Genomic DNA, 18,431 nt, shown 5'->3' with positions numbered 1-18,431 from the left:
AAAAAAAAAAAAAAAAAAAAAAAGAACAAATGTATCCAACCAAAACTTATATAAAGCCATACAAACTTAAAACCTTTTGGAATAAGCATTTGATGTACAGCTAGATCAATAAAAATACTAAAAAAATTTAAAATATTCAGAAACAGGCTGCATGAGAAAGGTGGCATTAAAAATCAGCAGAGAACTGGGCATGGTGGCACATGCATATAATCTCTGCATTTTAGAAGGTTGAGGCAGCGGGACTGCAAGTTAGAAGCCAGCCTGGGAGTTTCAGAGAGACTTGGCCTCAAAATTAAAAACTGAAGCTGTAGTTAGTTCATTGGTAGAATATCTGACCAGCATGCATGAAACCCTGGGTTCAATCCACAATGCCATCAAAAAAAAATATATTAGTAGGGAGATTATGGACAATTTGATAAATATACAGGGAAAAATTAACTCCCTGTATGAAAAACACATGCAAATACATATACATATACAATAGTCTAGGGGGCTGGGGATTTAGCTTAGCGGCACAGCACCTGCCTGGCAAGCGCAAGGTCGTGAGTTCGATTCCCGGTACCGGAAAAAAACCCAAAACAAACAAACAAACAAAAAAATAGATGGATAATAGATGATAGATATACAAATTAAGGGTATGAAAAGGATATACTTGAGATATTTAGAAGAAAATTTGATGTAACAATAGGGAAAGAAGCCAGACACGGGGAAACATGCTGGTAAACTTGTGCTCCAGGAGACTGAGGTAGGAAGATTGTGAATTTAAGCCCAGCCTGAGTAATTTAGGGAGTAGCAGGACCCTGTCTCGAATAAAAAGGGGGATACACAGGTAGCTGAGTGCAAAGGCCCTGCGTTCAACCCCCAATACTACCCCCACCAAAACAAAAACACAGAAAGAGTTCTAACATAAAATATAAAAGTTGAAACTATAAAGGAGTGATAAATTTCACCGCAGTAAACATCTTAGTTTAAATTGTATCATAAAAGGCATTATTGATGAAGTTTTCAAAAAGTCTCTTCTTGCAGAATATGTGTGAATACATTAAATGCTATCTTATAAATACTGTACATCCATCATAAGCATGCAAAGCAACTGAGAAAAGTGTGCAAAATGCTGTGAACAGGCAATTCACAAAAGAGAAAAATGAGGTAAGCGAAAAGGAGTTTATTCAACTGCACTGTAATCAGGGAAAAACAAATTAAAATAATGACATAGGATTTGCATCCACATTTACTACTAAAAAAATTAAGAAGCCTAAAATTTGACATGTGGGTAAAGATACGAAAACAAGATGAGGGACTGGCATTTGCACAGATAGTGTGTAAATTGTGCAGCATGAGGCCTTCTATAAGAAATATATATCTCTATAAGAAATGTATATGTTGTTGTGACAATTAAATGAGTTACTGTAAGTCCACCATCCAGACACCAAAATATTTAGGGAATTATATAATTTTAAATTCAGAATTGGGGGATTTTAGGAAGTTAATACAGTGCTTAAAACACGTTATATAATGCCCCATCAAATTTAGAGAAATATCAAAAATCAAACATTAGCCTTTCCTTAAAAAAGCATGTGTATTTATACAAACCGTGAACAAGAATTATAGATATCCTTGCTTCCGTTCATATTTTCCTTCAAATATGTTAAAAAAAATTAGGTGAGGGCTCAGAGCTTTTTGGATTTTGCAGCTGCAGTTAAAAAGTTATGGAAAGCTAGAGAAGAAAGAAGACATAAAAATAGAGGGATGCAGAAACATTTTTCAGTTACTTGGTATATGAGTAATATTGACTAATATTATTGGTATAGATACACATTATTTTTAAGATGGTGGTCCTGACCCATCAAAGTGATTTCATAACTTGCACGTGGATTGTGAACCACACTGTGAAAAACGCACATATACAAAGGATTAGCCAGATCCCTGGAACATACTAAACTCTTAGCACAAGTTAGACAGTAAACAAATCATTTTATGCTTGCATGGGAATTAAATTAGCTATTAGCTTCACATTTCATCAGAAGTAAATGAAATGTGTTTGTGTTGGACAGCAGGAAATTGAAGACATTATAATTATACCTTCCTTTGGGCCTTTATATCCTGATATATAAAACAGCTTTTAGATTTTCTTTATTTTGTGTGAAATAGACAACTTCATCACACCAATAAAGAGACTGAGGGAGATCGAGCCCTTTGTCTTCCGTTACAAAGTACATGACTTCTCTGTCTAACAGAAAACATGGTTTAGGGACAATTTGCAAGGTATATCTATTATTTAATTCTTAACATGAGCCAAACACGCTCCAGTCACTTCACAATCTTTGTGTTTTATTTTCTAGTTCTCTGGGAGACATTGAAATAGCTGAAGTGAATGTCAAGGGTTTATTTGTGAAGCTCATCAACTCTTCCCTTGACAAAGAGGTGGAGATTGGAAATCATATTCTCCAACAAAACGTGAAAGGACAAGCAGTTTCTCTGTACCGATTCCCTTCAAATGTCATAGTGCAGGCCGGGTCCACAGTAACGGTGAGCATGGGGCATAAACGCTTGCGCGAAAACTGTCAACTGTCGAGGACAAACTCCACTGCACTGTCGCCCTGTGCATGGGGCGCAGGGACCTCTTTGTCACTCATCTGTCCATAACATGATCTCATTGGTGGTGGCAGCGGTGGTGAATTTTGACTCTTAGCATAGCTTCTGGATATAAATTACACCCATAATTAAATTCCCACAGCATTTTTCCATGTAGTGTACAATAGCTTTTGGCTTTATCATTAAACTATTTAAGTAGTTCCTAAAATTAAGCAAGCATGTCCTTAGAAGACAAGCCAAGACATTATTCACACAGAGAATGGGGAATTAGTTGACACTAAAGGGTCCCACCTGTTTCTTTTACTGTCCCTTAAATCGGACCTTTGCAGTAGCTGTTTGGTGTTATATAACTTGGCAGTACCGGTTATAGTCTTCATATTTTAAAGCCTCATCTGAAGTTGAGCATGGCGGCACACACCTGTAACCCCAGCTACTCAGGAGGCTGAGGCAGGAGGACCTCTTGTGCTCAGGCATTTGGAGTGCAGCTGGGCAACAGGACTCTTTAAACCTTATGTGTTCAGAAAGACAGAGTTATGACCAATGTCGTAACCATATGACATTTATAGAGCTGTGCTGAACCCTCGTGGCATTTGTCACCAACAAATTATTTTCTTGCAGGTGTGGGCAGTAGCGTCCAAAGGAAAGCATCAGCCACCGTTTGACTTTCTCTGGAAGGAGCAAAGCACGTTTCAAACAAGTCCAGATTGTACCACAATTCTGTGCAAACCCAACGGTGAAGTTAGTGTCTGGTTTATCACAACAGCTTTAACGGAATAACAGGCCCCCCCTCGTGTTCCTCTTTTCACTCAGCTCTCTCAGCTATTTTTCCATCCTGGAAAGCTTGGGTGGAATCATCACTAAAGGCCAGAACACATCAGGCAGACCGGCGCCATGCTCCGCCCAATGCCAATGCCCCCAGGAGCTGGTTGCAATAGGGCAAAAGTAATTCTGATAACCCTACATGTCCAGGAAGCTACTTCACAGTCAAGGATAGAGTTTATTTACGATACTAACCTAAAAAGAAGGACGAGGAAGGTACTACATGCAATGCTTTCTATTTATTTATCCGTTCCTCAGGTATTTATAGAGATTCTTTATTCTTAGGTCTATCGTAAGTACTGGGAATATAAAATAAAGATGTGGTCTCTGCTCCCAGGGGACAAATATTCTAGTAAAAGAGCTTATGGTCTTGATTTTAAGTGGCTGTGCCTTACTCACCATAACATCGGCTGTGTGTAGGCCTGGGTGAGCTGGTGCTCGCTTGTGGGCTCAGCTACTAAGAGGGAGGAGGGTCACGAGTTCAAAGCCAGCCTGGGCAACCTAGTGAAACTCAGCCTGTAGATCAGCACTAGAGCACTCGCCTAGCATGCACAGGACTCTGGTTCCATCCCCAATACCACAAAAAAGAAAGAAAGAAGAGTATTAGAAATAGCTTTGTATAACTCATTCCCAGTATTTGACAATTTTATATGTTCATTCAGCTTATTTTGGGATAATATTAGCATAAATATATACCCAAGGCTATCCCGGCAAGGTTTGAAAGTGTCCTCTTCTTATAACAACAGAAAGTTATTTCTTCTTCAAAATTCTTTGTTTTTCTTAAATATTTCCTTTTTCTTATCCCCAGGATAATGTACTGCCTCATGTAACTGCTCACCCATTGACTTTGTTGATCAACATCAAATCTTCACATTTCTTTCATGCTATCTTATGCTTAGTGCCTAGACTGACTTTCCCTTTAGAATAGACTTAACTAATTTATTAAAAACTATGTAATATCCCCTGGGAACTGTTGTCACCAGACGGAGCGAGCATTTATTAGCTGTCATTTAGCAACCTTTCCTTGCTTAGCTTTAGATCTCTTTGAGGGCTCAGGCTGAATGTTCTGATCATTCTCATAACTTTCACTGGTTGGGAAAATAAGGTTATATAATCTAAGTTATAGACTCAGTCTCATGAGTAACCACTAGCAAAACCCAGATTAGGACAAATGCACTCTGAGCTTTCACCACGTTTATCCACTTGTGAGCGGGACTGTGGTTTCTACTTTGTCTGGGCCCACTTTCAAGTAATTAGTATTGAGCCGGACAGACCAGGTCCCTGAGCTGCTGGAATGAACATCATGATAAATTGTCACTCCCTGCAGCCCAGTGAGACTTTGTACTCAGACTGTCTCTCTTACCCAGTGGTTTGAAGTGCTTCGCACATATAGGATCAAACAGTTTCTGCAGGATGATGTAAGCACAAGTGCTTGTACTTGCTAATGAAAGACTGAGTCCAGTTGATTGATTCATATTGAAAACATTTACGTACATTTGTTATCTGTCAGGCGTGGTGAAATGTGCTGGGAGAAAATACAGGTTGGCGAGATAGTGTCTGCAGGAAATTGAGTCTATTAGTAGAGACTGAATGTAACCACAAAAAAATTACAATGCAGTAAAATAATACTTTAAGGAAATACGAGCATGACAGATGACAGCATGGTGCTCAGGTCACAAACACTGACTATGTGAATGAGAGAGTCAGGAAAATCACAGAGAGGGAGAAACACTTGTTCTGAGCCTGAAGGAGACAGTTTGGCCAGCTGAACTTAACCTGAAGGGGTTTTTGCCCTTCACACCTCCATAACTTACCTCCTCTGTATCCTTCATTCTCTCTGTTCTAAGTGCCCTGGTCTCCTTTTACTACCTTTACTTCCCAGTTCTTGACTGCTGCTTTAAACCACAGGGCCTTTGCACATGCTCTTTCTGCTCTGTAGATTCTCCTACTCTTCTTTCACCTATTAAATCCTACCTTTCCTGTAAGACTTTGGCTCAAGTCTTTTATTCTGAATCACATCCCACTGGACTATCCCACCCATGGTAAATCTTTAAGTATAATTTAATTTAACTAGAAAACATTTCAACTAAATAAACTGAAATGTAACTTTAAGTCAATTTGAAATCCTAGAGTAATCACAAAGTCCTTTTATAGCCAATCAATTCCCATTGTTACCTCGGTAAAGCCGGACCCTGCTATCTACAATAGTTAGATTTTCCTTGAAAAAAGAGCTGCTATGTGGGCTGGGATTATAGCTGAGCAGCATAAGTACCTGCCTAGCAAGTGCAAGGTCCAGAGTTCAACTCCCAGTACTTAAAAAAAATAAATCACACACAGAAAAAGCTGCTATGTGGTAAAACATAGGCAGATCAAAGCTTCTTCAGGACCCTGGAATTACTATCTAATTATATAATTTACACACAGAAAATAACAATACCCTCTGGGAAAAGTCAGAGAGCTAGCCATCTTCTGCCAGAAATAGCAAGGAGCTCAACAGGTCCGAATGGGTTCCCTGTCTCCTTTGTGTAACACTTGGTTTTCAAGGTGGGACCAACAGAAATTATAGTACATGTCATTTTTTTAAAAACCCTAAAAAAAGTATAACTTAGCCTACCTTTTGAGTCATCTTATCCCTAATGTGGCCATGGTTAATATTCATCTGGGTTTTAGTTTTGCCTTACTGCAAGTTAACTACGTAATTGCTATTTGCTCATCTGTAAAGTAAACGACTGCACAACGAGGATTCTATGAGTCCATGGATTTTTAGAACAGGGCTAGAGTGTTTTGCCCACCAGTCACGCTGGTATCCCATAGGATTTGTAGCACTGTAAATTAAAAAAAAAAAAACAACCAAAAAAAAAAAAAACAGCAGATGCCTTCATATTTGTTTAGTGTCTGATTTTCTAGTTCCTAGTTTTGCATTCTAGATCCAGATGTGGAACAGACCCTTGCTATGTAGCAGGAGCTCATTGAAGGCCTGTTTATATGTGTATTTTCTTACTTGATTCTCAGTAATGTTCGGTATTTTACAAAGGAGGAAACTGGGATTTTTTTTTTTTTTGAGAGAGAGGGTCTGGCTATGCAGTTCAGGCTGGCCTTGAGCTCACAATGATCCTCCTGCCTCAGCCTCTCGAGTGCTGGGATTAGAGGTGTGCACTACCACTCCCGGCAAAAAACTGGGAGTTGCAAGTTAAATAGCTTGCTCCAAAGCACATGATTATAACATAACAAAACCATATATTTCAACCCCAAGAATTTTTCTATTGTACTATAAGTAGTCTACAAGGTTCTTCTAACCAACATTCCAGAGACAAGGTCAAATTTTATCATGTCCTCATCATCATCACCCATTATGTTAAGTCTTTACAGTGCAGAGGGGAATAAATATTGTCCTTGCCTGGGAAAGGCCTACAGTAGAACTAAGAAAGATCATGAATTTACAGATCACACTGACAAGGTCATGAATTTATCTTCAACATCAATGTGTGTGTTCAAACTACTGACAGAAAAGGATCCCTAACTGACAACGTGCAGGAAAAGTGGGATTTTCTTGCTGTTATTTTGAAAATGAACTTATAAAAAATGTTTTCATTTTCTTTTTTTTCCTGCTATAGGCCTATCTTAACTCAACTTGCCTTGTGTTATCTTTATGTCTATTTAATTTGTCAAGCCAACCTTAGAATGGTAATAACATAAAACCCAAGCCTCTCATTTTATAACGCAACCATATCATGAGAACAAGCGTTAGCCAAGTAGGCATAGTGGTGCACACCTGTAATCTCAATACTCGGGAGGCTGAGACAGGAGGATCTCCATGAGTTCAAGGCCAACCTGGGCCACATAAGGGTGTTCAAGATCAGCCTGAACTCCACAGCAAGACTCTGTCTCGAGTAATAATAATAATAATTAATAATAATAACTATTAATCTCTATGCAGGAATTTCCTGGATAATTTTTGTACATATGCAGTGTAATATGTGCACACACTTATATATATGCCACATATTCAGGGAATCAAATCAGACTCCACCTTTAGCACTCATGAGCCTCCTTAACTCTCACTTAGGATTCCAGCCTGGAAAATATGTTTTGTTTCTTTATGTCTCTAGCTTTATTCCCTGTTTTCCCATCTCAAAGCATGGGGATATCTAGTGTCATAAATATTTGAAATTGTAACCTAATATTTCAACTACTTTTCGCACAGTTCTTTAACTTCACTGAATTTCACAATACTCTTATAAGGGAATTCCCCATGACCACCCTCCTCACTCTGTATATAAGGACAAATAGTCCAAGATAGCAAATGTCTAACCTGATGGAGGTTATACAGCTTGTAGTTTTGAAAACTGGACACTAAAGTGAAAAGTTTTACTACATCCTCACCACGTAGTTCAGTATTTAAATGGCAATATAAAGCTTGATTTTAAAATTTGTTAAGCATTATTTTACACCATACACAAAACAACATCTCAAAATGGATAAAAGACTTAAATATAAGATCAGAGATGCTAAAATTTCTAGAAGAGAGCAGAGAGAGAAAATTCCTGCACATTGTCCCTGGCAGTGATGTTTTGGACATGACGCCAGAAGCTCAGGCTTCAAAGCGAAAATAAATAAACAGAACTATATCAAACTAAAAAAAAAAAAACTTCTGAAAGGAAATGGAATAATTAACAAAAGAAAATGACAATTTATGTTCTAGAAAAAATATTTGTCAGCCACATATCTAATAAGAGGTTAATACCCAAAATTCATAAATAACCTTTAAAACTCAACAGCAGAGAGGCAAGCAACCCAGCTAAAACTTGGGTAAATTACTTGGACATATATTTCTCCAAAGAAGACAGGAACATGGCCAACAGATTTATGAAAATGTGCTCAATTTCACTAACCTCTTCGGGATAATGCAAATTAAAACTACTATAAGATACTACCTCACACCTGTAAAGATAGCTATTGCCGAAAAGATAATAGACAAATATTGGCAAGGATTATGGAGAAAGGGTACCCTGTTGCACGGTTGGTGGGACTGCAGATTAGTGTAGCCACTGTGGGAAGCAGTACAGAGGCACCCAGAGAAATTAAAATCAGCACTACCACCTGACCCAGCAATCCCTCTTCTGGGCATGGACCCGAGAAGGATGACGTCATCACTCGGTAATGGTATCTGTTCTCCCGTATTCCTTGCAGCATTATTCGTGATAGACAAGGTATGCAAACAATCAAAGTGTACATCAACAGATGGATAAAGACACATAGGTACAGGGAAATCTTGCCATTTGCCACCATGTGGATGGGTCTGGAAGACATTGTGCTAAGTGAAAAACGTCAGGCACAGAAAGAGAAATACTGCATGATTTTATTTGTGCACTGAATTTTCTTGAAAAGGGAAACTATATGGAGGTAGACAATAGAAATTGAGTTAACTAGGGGCAAAAATGGGGAAAGGAAGTAAGTCAAAGGATACAGATACATCGGATGAAGAATTGCAGAGAGCTAATGCACATCATGTTAATAGTAATACTGGCTAATCAGCATCAGTTAATTTTCACATTAACATCAACATTAGTTAACATTAACCACAGTTCATCGAATTGTATTGTTCAGGGTAATTTTATTGGTGCTAAATAAGTAAACTTTAGTTTTTCTTGTCATAGCAAAAGCAACTCTGTGAGATGAATGTTAGATATAGTAATTTATTTCACTATGGTCACCATCTTATTCTTGTTATGTATCTCATAACATGTTGTAATGTAAATACCCAAAATTAACTTTATTTTAAAAATATAAATTAATTTCCATTAGGCTGTTGCCTGGTACACTCCAATTCACTGGAGGCAACTGTGGGAGAAATTAGACACTGACATCGAATTTAACAGAAGCTCAGTAGCAGCACCTACCTCCCCAAAGCACACGTTTTTGTGGACATCCACAAATACACTGAATAAAGAAAAACAAGAACAACCTAGGGAAGATACATCAAAACGTGACCCAAAACAAGTGCAGTTTCTTCAGAGGTAAAAGATGTTTTGGGTTGTTTGTTTCTTTGTTTGAGTCTTTTCCCCAATTAATAACAGAGCCATGTGGGAATGACTGGGTGGCGGATCTGTGATAAATAAATACATCTGCTATAGTTTTTTATGGAAGAAAGGTAAAGCAAAATTTCACAACAAAATAATAGGAGAACAGCAATAGCTAATACATTACATGTTGTTATCTTTAAAGTAGTTGCTCAGGATACAAGATATGGGCATAGAAATTTCTCCAGTTGATATTACCACAAGCCTTCCTTTTTAATGAACTAAGAGACACTAGTACTATAACTGACTTGCATCTTTTCTCTTTTCTCAACTGTTCTTTCCCCTTTCACCCATCCTAGTTCTTTTTTCTTTTTGAACAATTTCTTTCCATTTCACAATATCTATTGTACATTTTAGCACTTATTTACTCTTTCAGTTTCACACCAGGGAGATAGTATATTACTTACACATGTGAGTCTGATTTATTTCACTTATGAGTATGGTCTCAAGTTGCATCCATTTACCTATAAAAGTCTCCAGTTATCCATTTACTATAAAAGTCTCCAGTTTATCCTTCTTTATGGCTGAGTAGTACTCCATTGTATAAAAAGACCACATCATTTTCAGACATTCTCAGTTGATGGGCATTTGAGGTGTTTCCAAGATTTGGCCATTACAAATTGTGCTGCTGTAAACATTAAAACAATGATCTTTTAATAGGACCCAGATGGAAAACGTAAAAACATAGATTGAACAGGCAGTTACATACTTCTGAGCAATGAAAGCTAACAGTCTTTGATAGGTAATACTTAGGGGCCAGGGATATAGCTCAGCGGCACAGCGCTTCCCTGGCAAGTGCAAGGTCGTGAGTTTGATTCCTGGTACCAAAAACAAAAAGTAATAGATAATATTGAGGGGCTGGGGATTTAGCTCAGCGGCAAAGCGCGTGCCTGGCAAGCGCAAAGTCATGAGTTCAATTCCCGGTACTGGAAGAAAAATGAAAAACAAAACAAAACAAAAAACCAAATAGATAATATTGAAGTTCTTTGGTCACTTTGCTTTTTCCTGGCACCATGCTTTGGGGCAAGGCTGCTAAGGAGAGGTTCAGACCTGAGGTTGTGCCTGGGTCTTTAAGCAGTGAGTAGACAACGAGATAGAGATGCATCCTCTGGGAATTGTATCTTGGCTCAAGAGCTGGCTGTGTAAGGGCTTGAAGAGAGGGGAAGGGAATGGGAAACAGCAATAAATTTAGTTATAAAAAAAGAGCTGGGGGGCTGGGGATTTAGCTCAGCGGCAAAGCACCTGCCTGGCAAGCGCAAGGTCATGAGTTCGGTTCCCCGTACCAGAGAAAAACCAAAACAAAACAAAAAAAAGAGCTGGCTATGGATAGAAGTGCTGAATTCATTTGTAGGCAAATACTTCTGGTGTTACAATCAACGTTCCGTTCACAAGATCTAGGAAAGCCACGCTCTCCGTTTTAAAGCATGCTTTCACTGTAATCACACCTTCAATACTAATGCGCCACAGGAAATGCCTTTGGGATTCAACTTGTAATTTTCTTTTACAGAGAAAAGGAAATGCCACCAGCCCTCTTCCCCAACCGCAGTCCTTGGTGCCACACTCCCTATGTCCCTGCTCATCCTTACTCTTCTCTGATTGAACCATATGACGGATGCGCTGCTACTGGAAGCAGCTCAGATCGACATCCCAGGTCCCAGTCAGCCAGGGCTCACCCAGCCTCAGGTAAGTTGAAAGGGTACTGACTCCAGTACAGGGTAAGTGTGTGTGCGTGCTTGGTGAATAATAGAAAGTATTCATTCTATTTCTCAAGCAAAGTTCTCAAAGCAAGTATTGTAAAGCATTCGCTTATGTTTACTCTAGCTCAGGGTCTCCCACAGCTCTCGATGAATAACTGTTGAAAGAGTCAATGAATCAAACAAACAGCGTGGCCCTCAAGAGTACCTAGGATTCCTGAAGCTCTGTGAAAAATGTATTTTGTTTTTTCATCAGGCAAGAAAAGCTGGTCCTGCAAGTTATGCTGTGCTAAAAATATCCATCTTTTCCAAACACACTCCCCGACTGGTCCCAAATTCTTACTGTCAGCCAGAAGTGTCTTAAATTCTATAAATCAAACTTTTAGAGTTGGTGGTATTTTTTTATTTTAAAAATAAAAGAAGGAAAACATTAACAGACAACCATTTACAAAATAGCAAAAGAACAATACAAACAGTACAGAGTTACAAACAAAGTGGTAGAAAATTAACAATGCTTGTTGTATTACATATCGATATCTTCAAAGTGGTTTCTCAGGAAAACAAATAGAGACATGCAATACTGATCAATCAAAGAATCATTAATTGTTTCTTTCAGCAAAGAAATAGAAGACAGTAGTTCAACTATGTTAACTATCCTGTATACATACATGCAAAATTTCTCTTTCTTTTCCTTCTCTTTTCCCATATCCCAGTTGCCCTTTATCCTTGAGCATTTTCCTTTCATTTCACAATGTCTATCATACCTCTGAGTTTTTATTCATTCTTTCAGGTTTTACACTAGTGAGACAATGTGGTCCTTGCACATGCAGGTCTGATTTATTTCACTTATGAGTATGATCTCTAGTTGTCACCATTTACCTATAAAAGCCTCGAGTTTACCTTTCTTTATAGCTGAGTAATATTCCAGTATATAAAAGAACAGAGCTGGTGGTATTAACCCAGGACCTGTGAATGGATTTGTAGAACTCCATGAACCTGTTAAATTTGGTATAAAATTATGTGTCTGTATGATTTTTTTTCTGGGAACAGAATTGTAAGAGCTTTTCTTTGATTTCTATGGCAAAAGATAACCACTAAGTGACATGTTGTGAATGGTTACTTGAAGACTGATTAAGCAGAGCAATCCTCAAGTCACCAGCTCATTTCTTTAAAAGAATAGGTACTAAGATTCTTCAAGGCAAAAATATATAGTTTTTTAATATCCAGTATTTTTAAAAATTGTACTATTTGGTATTAGCAGCATACACTCACTAACTGGCAAAGAAAAAACAGATAAAACTAAATTTATCAATTTACTTGTAGGTTCTTCAATCTACTCCTTTCACCCAATAATAATAATAAATTGGCTGCTTTTTCAGTTATAGAATGAAGAATCACAGGTAGAAAGAATAGTTGCCTTGTTTTTAATTATTGTTCTTAAATATGTTGGAGGACAGCAAAGAAAATAAATTTCAGGAAACATCTACCATATTTATACACCAATATAATATATTTGTTAAAATATATTAATTACAGAAAATATAGAGCACAATATAAAAAGCATCCATATACTAACATTCAGAGTTAATACATGTTAACAATTTGTCACATGTCAAAATTTATAAATATGAAGTTTCTTCTGATCATCTTTCTGGTTTCAACTTGATATTAGAATGAGTCATCCCGATCCTCATTTTTACATTTTAATCACATATGCAAGAATCCATAAAATATGTGTAATATAACTGATGTGTTTTAATTTTCTTAAGAGGCTTCAGGCTAAGTGTGCCTTCTCTTTTTTTATCTAATGGTATAATTTGGGTAATTTAAGTACAGCTATGTATGTAGTCCTAACTGAGCCACTTTCGCTACTACTTACTATTCCATTATATAATCTTAGTATGTTTTCTCTGTTTCCCTATTAACGTTTTGCTCTCTAGCAATGTAGGTGAAAATTTTGTATTACTGCCATAATTATCCCAAAAGATGTCCACTTGTATACATGCACAAAAGTTTCTTTGATATTTTCACTCAAATTTAAAATGTGCTGTAATTCTTATGTGTATTTGCTCAATTACGCAGCGTGTGTATTTTCAGCAAGATTGTGCCAAACTGCTCTAGAAAGAGTTTTGCTGATTTATGTTCCTACCAACATTACAAAGTGTTTCCCATCACCATTAATCTCACCTGGTTTTATAGTGTCATAATTTTAAATTATTTGTTAACTGAGTGAATGTTCATAGTTCAGTGCTGTTTTAATGTGAAATTCCTCTTGAACAGATAATACATCTTTGTATATAAAAAAACAGAAAAGTTTCCACTATATTTTGTTAGTAAATCTGTAATCTATAATTTATAAATTTGTGTGTATGTTAAAGTTCTCTAAATTCCCTATTTTGTCAATAAATTGTTAAAGTAGCAATTAATATTAGACTTTAATAAATCAAGCATAAATTTTATAACCTAGGTAGATGCGAAAGAATAACAAGCCATATTCCTGACATGATATGTCATACTTTCATAATCAGTTCTAAATATGTCATTTTTTCTGATACATGGGTTATTTGCTACTATCACAGCACAAACAAAATGGATTTATTCCAAAACTGCAAAGTTGGTTTGAGCTTTAAAAATTAACCAAGTATCAACTTAACAAAAAAGAGAAAAATTATACAATGATATCAATAAATATAGAGGAAAAAAGTGTGTTATAAAATTCAATACCCACCCATGATGGAGAAAACCTTCAAAAATAGGACAAAGAATTTTCTTAACCTGACAAATGGTATCAGCAAAATTCCTAAACTAAACTATCATACACATTATTGAAAGGTAGTAGAAGTCTTTCCCTTCAAGTCCAGAACAAGACGAGAATTCTCCTTATGATGACTTCTACTAAACATCGTTCTAGAAATCTGAGTGCAAAAAGGTCAAAACAGATGGTTATACTTATATCTCATTATCCCACAACTCAGTAATTTCATTTCTGTGAACTATACATGCCTGACAATATAGGCATATATACATCAAAAGACATACTAATGGTCATAGCAACTGTGTTGTAATAGCCAAAAGCTAGAAGCAATCCAACCCAGTTGTTCAACAATATAATGGGCAAATTGTTCCATATTCATACAATACTTAAGCAATAAAAAAAATGAACAAACTACTGCTACCCTCAGTGATATCAGTGACATCTGCCTCTGCTTCACGTAGCAGAACCACGGGTCAATATTCTGGACTTAATGTGAACATCAACTGTGTATGTAACATCTGGTTCAGGCCCCGGGGGTAGGAGCTCTCTTGAGCTATCTTTGCAGCATTACGGTAGGCCTGGAGCTGCCATCTTTCAGCTCCAAGTGGCACTATATCCTGAGGACGGAAGAGCCACCTTCAGGGCCTCGTCCTGGCCCACCTCCAGGCTGTTAAATAAGAGAGAAGTAATCTTGATTAAGCCATTGTTAGGTCGGAGCATTGTATCTGAGCCAGATGGCACACACAGCACTGCTGCCACTGAAGATTTAGTTTCGTTTAATAGGCTCCTATTTAAAATGAAAACAAAAATCACGGCTAGAACAGGCATTTTCCAGATAATTAGATAAATTTGAATACAGAATGTGTATTAGGCATTGCGTTGTTGTTCTTTTCTGGGATGTGTTGTCAGGGGTTCTATTGATTATTCTTGGGAGACTCTTACTGAAATCTTAAAATACTTACTAGTGATGTGGCGATGTAACCACAAGCAAATAATGTAAATTTGCAACATAACGATGACTGAATCCAGATGATAAATCTACAGATTTGGTTGTATTATTCACTGATGTTTTTGTATGTTTGAATGTTTACAATAAAAACTTGAAAAAAGTAAAATAGACAAGATATTTTTGCTGGAAGGAAGTTTGCACTGGAGCTATATGAGCACAAAGGCAAGGTATCAAGAGCAGCAAGAAGACCTCATTCTGAGGAAAGATAGGCCCTCTACAAAGCAGATGCCTTGCACTGCGCTGGTGGGACAGGGTTGTTCCAGACCTGGAGACAGTGTGCTTTCGTCTTGCTGAGATTAGCTTGCAGCCTCTAGACACCTCTGTCAGTCTCCTTCAGCTTAGGTCAAATGGCAGAAACTAGTCTGAAGGTAAGACGTATCTGACGGAAGTTGGGGGTATGTTTATTGCCAAATATACTTTATTAGCTGTGGAATGCACTTTGCCTGTTGTCTAAGAGCTACACTGTACGTCCCAGTAAGATTCATTTTAACTGTGGACCCTACAGCTGGTACTATCGTCAATGCAGATATTATTATGGGAATAATGGGAATAATTTCTCATTTCTGAAGGTTGATAGCCACATTGTAAAAGACAAACAACTCCCGACGATGAATGCGATCATGTACTTCAAACATGTACTAAAATGAATAAATAGACCCAGGGCGTAGATAACCTAATGTGGAAATGAAATGTGTAAAATCTCATCAGTGTAAGCTCTATACTAAGAGATTACTTTGTGGAATCTTACTTAAGTGGGATTTGGGTCAGTTAGTCATTATAGTTCAGTAGATCTGACTAATCAATCTTGAGATCAAGGTATTTTTTTTAAAAAATCCCAATGCAGATATTATATAACATTTTTTATGTATTTAGATTAGTATCTGTTTTGTTTATTGCTCTCTGCCTGTATTACATGACTTACATTTTTAAGATTAGGAATTTGGAATGGCTAATATCATATTTCCATGACTGGACAAAGCATTAGTTAATGTTATTTTTACATATGGCAATATTAGTCCATAATATAACTAGAAGTTGTAGAATTAATATATAGAAATTTTTAAACAAAACTGTCCTAGCTTGCGGAATAGAAAAGGCTTAGTCGGCTTGCTATCAGACTGAATAGAAAATAACTTTAAGGAAGACTGAAAAATACTAAAGAGTTCTGTCCATGTTCTGTTATCAAATATTGAAAACTTTTATGTAAAGGATAATTATGTTACAGCATGTATTTGAGGATAGTCATTTTTCTCTGCTCTTGCTTTCTGAAAATTTAGATTATACTACAGTTATATTTCTATAGGACATTTTTCAAAAAGAACAGACAAGTGAGAAGCCATTTCTATCTCTTCTTATATACAGCTGAAATGTTTCTTTAAAGCCCAAATAAAGAATTCCAAGCTAGTACTCCTATAACAAAATAATTAGGTGACATCATGGCCAGATCTTTTATTTCAAAACATTCCAACATTACAAAGCAAGTGTTTTAAAGTGCCCTTTAGTTATAAAAGATTATAACCTCATTTATAGAAATATGTCATTAATGATGCCTTTCCACACACAATTTAAAACACTATTTCAAGGAGTCAGAGCGTTCCAATTAAATTAACTAGGTGCTAAATAGTTCAGGCTTAAATTATTCAGGAAATTGTCATGACCCACAATAATTCAAACAGATATACACCACTACTACTGGTTGTTTTGAAATTAAATTTCAACCACTTATAGATGGGAGTTTCCTTTAAAGGTTTCAGTTTGTTTTTTGTTTTTTATCTGTATAGAACTTTATTTCTTCAGGAACAAGCTTTCACAGTGCAATTCAAATCCTTCATCCTCAGGCTAGTCAGTCTTAGAGGACATATATAAAATATTTATAAGTTGTATTTCGTGCCAAGAAATTACTCTGGAAGATGAGAAGTTATGAGCTACCGTCTTCCTGTGCCTAAGCTACTGCCTGCATTGAGGAAAATATCCCAGAGCCCTATTTATATTCCAGGTCCATAAGTTACTATTCAGAATGCTTGTACTGTGAGGTGCCACATGGAATTCTGATTCATTAGGTTCAGAAGTGGTTAAGAAAGTCACTTTGGCAACCAGAAACACCCTGCGTTATTGTTCAACTTTCTTGTGGATCATATTTTCATATCTGCCTTGAGATAGTGTTTCTTTGTAATCAGATACTGGCAATTTAACTTGACAATTCTGAATTTGCAGAGAAAAAGAATACAGGTATGACTGGAGAAGTTCTTCTATTTTCAGTTTGATGCACTAGTTTCATATGTGAAAATTATATTTATATAACATGACCTTTAATCCCTGCTTAAGTACATTTGGTTCTTTATATCAGTAGGTCTGGCAACTGCAGATGTGACCAACTTTGGATTGAAAATACTAAAGGAAAAAAGTGTATCTATACCAAACATGTGCGGACATCTTTTTCTGGTATTTTCCTTAAATAATACAGTAGAGCAATTCTCAACACAGCATTTACATTTCTCAGGTGCTTATCATTAATCTAAAGATGATTTAATATACAAGAGGATGCCTGTAAGTTATATGCAAATATTACACCAGTTTACAAAACATTCATGTGTGTGGCAGACTGGAACCAGTCCCCTAGGGACACTGAGGGACCCCTGCAGCAGGGAGTGAGGAAGGCCACCACATTTGCCACCTCACCTCTCAGGGTGGAGGTGACTGGACAGCTTGATTCCTATGCCTCCCTCCTCTATCTACCATGTGAGTATGTCAGTGTAAGTATAAGCAGCATTTTAGGAATTGTATACGTCGGTCAAAATTTTTTCCAAACCTCTTTTAAAACATTTTATCTTTAGAGTAGATAATTTTTTCTCAAGGCTTTCATTCACTGTGTCTTCAAATATATTCTTACTTTTTAAATGGTTCACTGGAAACTGGAGCTTCATAATAATTAAATAATAGTTTTTAAGCTCCATTAAATATTGCCCTTAAACCATAAGTTCCGTCTTCAATGAAAGAAAATTCTTACGCTGTAAGCTTACTGTAGGATTTGTTTTACTAAGGAAAATCAGTTTGTACTGAACTCCTGCCTTTCCTTCTAATCCCACTCCCCGTGGTTTTTTTTTTTTTTTTTCAGGGACCAAGAAAAATGAAAATATCTAAACTACAAGAGAAATAGGCAGTCCACTCAATCTTCAAAAGTAAGTGACAGTATTGAAAATTTCCTTTATCTGCGGAAAAATGTTCAGAAAAATAATTTTCCGAAATGTCTTTGGAAGTCAACAGAACATGGGTTATTCTTATATAGTCACTGATTTTCTGTTCAATGTTTATGTTGCTTTAGGGGTCATCAGGTTTGTGTTCCTCTTAAATGATAAGCTTCCTAAGAATGGGAAGTAAGAAATTGTTATCTCAGGACATTTTGCCTCAGATCCTCCTCCTATCCTTGTTGGATGAATAATGAATCATTGGCTTGTAATACTCACAAAAGAGACTGCAGA

The 18,431-nt window shown here is 36.8% G+C and overlaps 1 protein-coding gene across 6 annotated transcripts in view; it reads left to right on the top strand.

Annotated features, from left to right (window-relative positions):
- Lmntd1 (lamin tail domain containing 1) overlaps positions 1-18,431 on the top strand; it is a 262,615-nt gene that overhangs the window by 214,979 nt on the left and 29,205 nt on the right. For all 6 annotated transcript variants that reach the window (XM_013511519.1, XM_013511521.1, XM_013511520.1 and 3 more), the window contains 6 exons: positions 2,343-2,529; positions 3,214-3,333; positions 9,220-9,431; positions 11,002-11,177; positions 17,554-17,691; positions 18,068-18,131. In XM_013511519.1, the coding sequence (XP_013366973.1) occupies positions 2,343-2,529; positions 3,214-3,333; positions 9,220-9,431; positions 11,002-11,177; positions 17,554-17,691; positions 18,068-18,093 (859 nt within the window). In that variant the 3' untranslated portion in view covers positions 18,094-18,131. The remainder of the gene's footprint in view (positions 1-2,342; positions 2,530-3,213; positions 3,334-9,219; positions 9,432-11,001; positions 11,178-17,553; positions 17,692-18,067; positions 18,132-18,431) is intronic.

Source organism: Chinchilla lanigera, unplaced genomic scaffold, assembly GCF_000276665.1.
Source record: "Chinchilla lanigera isolate Chin_1 unplaced genomic scaffold, ChiLan1.0 scaffold00012, whole genome shotgun sequence".
Lineage (NCBI taxonomy): Eukaryota > Metazoa > Chordata > Mammalia > Rodentia > Chinchillidae > Chinchilla > Chinchilla lanigera.
This window is presented reverse-complemented; position numbering and strand designations above follow the sequence as displayed.